The sequence below is a fragment of the Plasmodium gaboni genome, chromosome 9 (genome assembly GCF_001602025.1).
Source record: "Plasmodium gaboni strain SY75 chromosome 9, whole genome shotgun sequence".
Classification (NCBI taxonomy): Eukaryota; Apicomplexa; class Aconoidasida; order Haemosporida; family Plasmodiidae; genus Plasmodium; species Plasmodium gaboni.
In genome coordinates, this window is record NC_031489.1 from 1,092,705 (window position 1) to 1,098,230 (window position 5,526).

Sequence of the window (5,526 nt, forward strand, 5' to 3'; positions counted from 1 at the left end):
TTTTTTTTTTTTTTTTTTTATAATAGGAAGTTATGGAATCGTAAACAATATCTTATATGGTGCAGGTATGTTTTATTCATATATAATTTTAATGTTTTCTCAAAAAAGAAAATATTATTATATATATATATGTGTAAAACCTTTTGGGTTTTATTTCTTATCATTTACATTTCTCTTATTTTTTCTTCATAGGTTTAGGAGTTGGTGCTGTTGGATTTTCACTAGCTATTTTAAGTTCAACTATCTTAGCTTCTTCTGTTCTTTTCTCCACATATTTTTGTGCAAATACATGTAACGTAAACGAAGATGACATGGATGACGACTTTATATAAACATCATCCCTCAACAACAAAAAAAAAAAAAAAAAAAATAAATAATAAATAAAAACTACATATATATATATATATATATATATATATATTTATTTATTTATTTTAAGATTGATTAATATTTTTTTATGTATTATTTTTTTATTTCCTTCATAGTATTTGCTAATTTATTATTTTTTTTTATAATACGGAATGCATAAGATTACAAATTGTAAACTTTAAATTATATATATATTGCCATATTCGTACATAAAAAAATAAATAAATAAATAAAACATAATATAATATAATATAATATAATATAATAAAATAAAATAAAATCATATTTTTATTTTTTAACTCGCTTCAATAATTTCCTCCACTTGGTTGTTACAATAACATTCTAAAAAAAAAAAAAAAAAAAAAAAAAAATATATATATATAAATATATATATATATATATATATATATATATATACATATACATATATATATCAATGCACATAAAATTAGTGGCAAAATTTTTTTTATAAAAAAAGAAGAAACATTAATATATTGTTATTATTATATAAAAATTACCTATTATCATATCCATATAATCACTCTTAGGAATCATGATGTATTCACATGTGGTTTCTATAAATAAAATAAATAAATAATAATATAACATATGGATATGATACACACACATACATATATATATATATATATATATATATATATGTGCATATATTTATTTCTCTATCCTTCTTTTTGTTACCTGCTATATATGCATTTTTATTATAGTAGACATGCTGGGTATACCACTTTCTAAATAATATATTTATATTTTTTTTTATAACATGTGTATTTGATTTTATAACTTGATTGGGCAATTTTTTATTTGTAATAGTTTGTTTATTTTTTAAGATGGTTTCTTTTTTTCTAAAACTTTTTAATGTTAATCGTGGTCTTGAGATTGTGAATTTTCTTCTTTTTTTTTTTTTTTCTTCTTCTTCTTCCATATTTTTTATAAGTGAATTTCTTTTTTCAATGGTTTGATTAAATAATTCAATAATATTTGATGGTCCTAAAGCTTCTAGTCCTATAAAACATTTATCTTGTATAATATTTTGTGATTCATATGATGATAATTTTTTTACTTTTCCTTTTATTAAGATGATAGCATAATTTAAGAAAGTATTATCTTTTAATAATACTTCATCTTTATATAATGTTTTTATTTTTTTTCTTTGTATATATTGATTTAATAATTGCGGATCTATGTATTTAAAATATATATTTTCTTTTAAGAAGTTGATAATTTCTTTTTTATATTTGAGAATAGTTTGTGCTCTTTTTAAAATATCTTTATGTGAAGGAGAAATTATTACTTTTTTAACATCACTATCAAGATGAATATTACTATTATTATTATTATTATTATTATTATTATGATTATTATTTATTGTTGTTGTTTGGGGTGTTTGTTTTTTCGAATCATCTTCATCTAAGCCTTCTATCATTTTAACATTGTCCTTATTAAAAGCCACCTTATGATTTCTTCTTCTCATTTTATTTTTCAATTTTTTTTTTGATTCATCAGAATTTTTCCACACAAAATTAGAAGGTATACTAGAACCCGTTTTAATTTTCTTAAAATCGAATTCATCTGAAATTTCTTCTTGCAATAAAATTTCGATTACATCTTCTAATGTTATAATACCAATGTGAGAATATCTAGGATCTTCATCATCATTATAAATAACTTTTCTTACAACAACCATATGATTACTTGCAGTTTTAAAAAAGTTTAAAAGAGATAATATACTATCATTATAATCAACTCCATATATATATCTTCCTATATGTTTTAATATATGTTTTAATGGTATTTCAATACTTTTATTTTCATTAATAGTTATATAATTTTTTATATCTTTATATATATCTTTCATATTTTTTTCTTTATTCAAATTTTCTTTTATCATTATACTTTGTGATAATTGCCATTTATTCTTTTTTATTTTTATTGTTGCATCTTCTTTATCATATGTTTTTATATTTTTTATGTTTATGGTTTTATCACTTTTCAAGTTGTCTGAATTATATAAATCATTACATTGTTCTTTATTGTTATTTATAGAATAATTAAATTTATTATTTTTAAAGATATTATCATTGTCATATGAATTATTCAGTGTTCTAAATTTTGTAGTTGTTTTTTTTTTATCAAGGCTTTTGTTCATATCTTTATTACTATGGTCAGAATTATTATGTGTGGCATCTTGTAACTTAAAATTTTCATCTTCTATAAGACCAATCATTTCTTCCCCGCTTTGTATATCACTCTCTTGATTGTTATTATTGTTACATATATTACTATTGACGTTGTCGTTACTATTAATATTATTGTTACCATTGATGCTGTCGTTACTATTAATATTATTGTTACCATTGATGCTGTCGTTACTATTAATATTATTATTACCACTTTCTTCATTATTTTTCGTATTAATCATATCATTATTTTTTTCAATGTCCTTCTCAATTTTCTTTTCTTTGTTGCCATCCCATAATCTAAATGTTATTTGTTTCTTCTTCTTATTGAATATTTTGGCTAGCTGCTTTGTTTTAATTTTATTACGATTTTTATCATAAAAATTTATTTTACTTTTAATATTAGTATATATATATTCATTACATGAAGATACTGTACTATTTTCATCATTAGTATCAATCATATTATCTGATAAATAATCTACAAAATTAACTTTTTTATTTTTTGTAATTATTCTGGGTATATTTTTCATCATATCTTGTTTTTTTTTATTTCTTAATTTGGAGGGATTAATAATATCAGATGGTCCCATATGGTAATAATTATTTTTGAAAATAAATGATCCATTTATTTTTTTTTTTTTTTTTTCTTTTTGATTATTAATAAGTTTATTATATGGATGATTTTCTAATGAATTATTATTATTTATATGACATATTTTTTTTTTTTTTTTTTCAATTATATTACTACTATAATAACTACTACCACTATAATAACTACTACCACTATAATAACTACTACTACTATAACAACTACTACTACTACTATTATTATTTGTAAAGCTAGCTCCTTCTATATTTATTTTGACATCTTCATTATGAGGCCCATCATCATAACTTGTATTATCACTGTTAGCATTATTATTTATAATATTATTACTATTATATGAATCTGATTGTATATTATGATCACTATAATTATTATGTTTCTTTTTATTATAATTACTATTTATATTTGTATTATTATTTTTTATATTATATATGTCATTATTATATATATCCTGATAATTACTTATAAACTTTTTTTTAATATTCAAAGATTCTTCTGATAATGTGATATTCTTTTTTTTTTTATTTAATGACGATATATCACTTTCTTCATCCTTTAAAATTTTACGACTATATAATTTCTTACCATTAAATGTATAAACCTTATTTGCTATTCTTATTTTTTGTGTTTTTTTTTTCATATACTGATAAACACCTTGCATATTATTTAAAGGGTCATCATTTTCTCTTTTATTTATATGATCCATTTCATTTTTATTTATATGATCCATTTCATTTTTATTTATATCACCCATTTGCTTTTTATTTATATCAACCATTTCCTTTTTATTTATATGACCCATTTCCTTTTTATTTATATCACTTTTTGTTTTATAAAACAATTGGATCTTTCCATTTTTTTTTATTTTTTGTTTTGCTATTAATTTATTTCTGTTATCAAATATTATTTTATTTATGCCGAACCATATATTTATTAAATCTTTTATATGTATGAGCCCTACAATACATTCTGCTTTATTTCTGTTGATAACAGGAATTCTTGAGAAACCACTCTTCAATATTTTTTTTATTGTATCATAATTTATGGGTGTGTCATAATCAATGCCAAAAACATAATCTATATCTGTCATTATATGAACAATCTTGTATTGAGAAAGTTCAAGGGCACTTACTAAAATCTTAGCTTCATCCTCATGTAAAATATTTGCAGCACTTTTATGCATGTCGACCAGAGCCTTCAATTGTTTCTTGTCGTAGGTGTTCAGCACGTTCTTGCCTGCCACAAGCAAAGAATAATTTAAAAAACACACAAGTGAATCAATAAAAAAAAAAAAAAAAAATATATATATGTAAATATATATGTATATATATATATATATATGTAAATATATATGTATATATATATATATATATATATATATATATATATATATATTTATTTATTCATTCTTACCGACGAAGTGGTCCAGCAACAAACTAGTGGGCTTGGCAAAAAGATATAGAATAAACTTAAGAACATGAATTAAAGGTGCGAAGAATCCACCTATAGCTAATCCATGCTTAGAACATATAGACTGAGGAATTATTTCTCCAAATATTGTAATTATTAATGTTGAAATTATAAAAGATGTAAATCCATCAGTAACTTCACTTAATAACAAACTAAATGCAGAATTAACCATAACATTTGCTGTTATAAATGTTACAAGTATTTCATTAGTATTATTTCTTAATGGTAATATTTTTCTAGCATTCTTTGCATTATTTATTTCTTTCTTATTCTTCTCAGATACTAATATGAGTAAGTTCAATTGGAGTGTATCAAGCATCATAATTCCAAGCGATAATCCTATATAAAAAATTAAGAAATATGTGAATCCATAAAAAAATTACACAATAAAAATAAAAATAAATACAACAACAAATAAGAAAACAAGACAATCATAAGGATTATTATATATATATATAAAGCACAATTATGAATATATAAATTTATTTATATAATAATATTTTAAATCCATGTTAGATATAATAATATTTATTATACCTGAAAAAAGAGAGCTCAGGATACCGCATATCACAATACAAGTAATCAGCAACCATAATTGCATTTGAAGAAAAACAAAAAATTAAATAAAATAAAATAAAAAAATAAAAATAAAAATAAAAATAAAGAAATATATATATAATATTACGTTGCTACAAATTTATATACAACAAATAAAACTATATATATATATATATATATTATATATTTATTAAATTTAAAGCATTTTATCATTTAAAACATACTGAAAAATAAAATAATAAATAAATAATAATATAATAAATAACAGATTCGTTGTTTTATTTATTTATTTTATTATTATTTTATTTTTCATATTTATAT

General features: G+C 20.2%; 2 protein-coding genes across 2 annotated transcripts; one reads left to right on the forward strand and one right to left on the reverse strand.

Moving 5' to 3' along the window:
* Window positions 1–26: 26 nt before the first annotated feature.
* Window positions 27–332, forward strand: PGSY75_0932000 (hypothetical protein; the record flags this gene model as incomplete). The annotated part of the gene is made up of 2 exons (XM_018785724.1): window positions 27–65; window positions 193–332. Coding segments are annotated over 2 exons (179 nt in total), but the record flags the coding sequence as incomplete, so codon positions are not given.
* Window positions 333–664: 332 nt separating this feature from the next.
* PGSY75_0932100 (putative protein MAM3) lies at window positions 665–5,248 on the reverse strand (the record flags this gene model as incomplete). Its single annotated transcript, XM_018785725.1, has 5 exons — window positions 665–711; window positions 888–944; window positions 1,069–4,413; window positions 4,591–4,986; window positions 5,185–5,248. The coding sequence occupies 5 exons, from the start codon at window positions 5,246–5,248 to the stop codon at window positions 665–667; spliced, it is 3,909 nt and encodes a 1,302-aa protein (XP_018642066.1).
* Window positions 5,249–5,526: the final 278 nt, after the last annotated feature.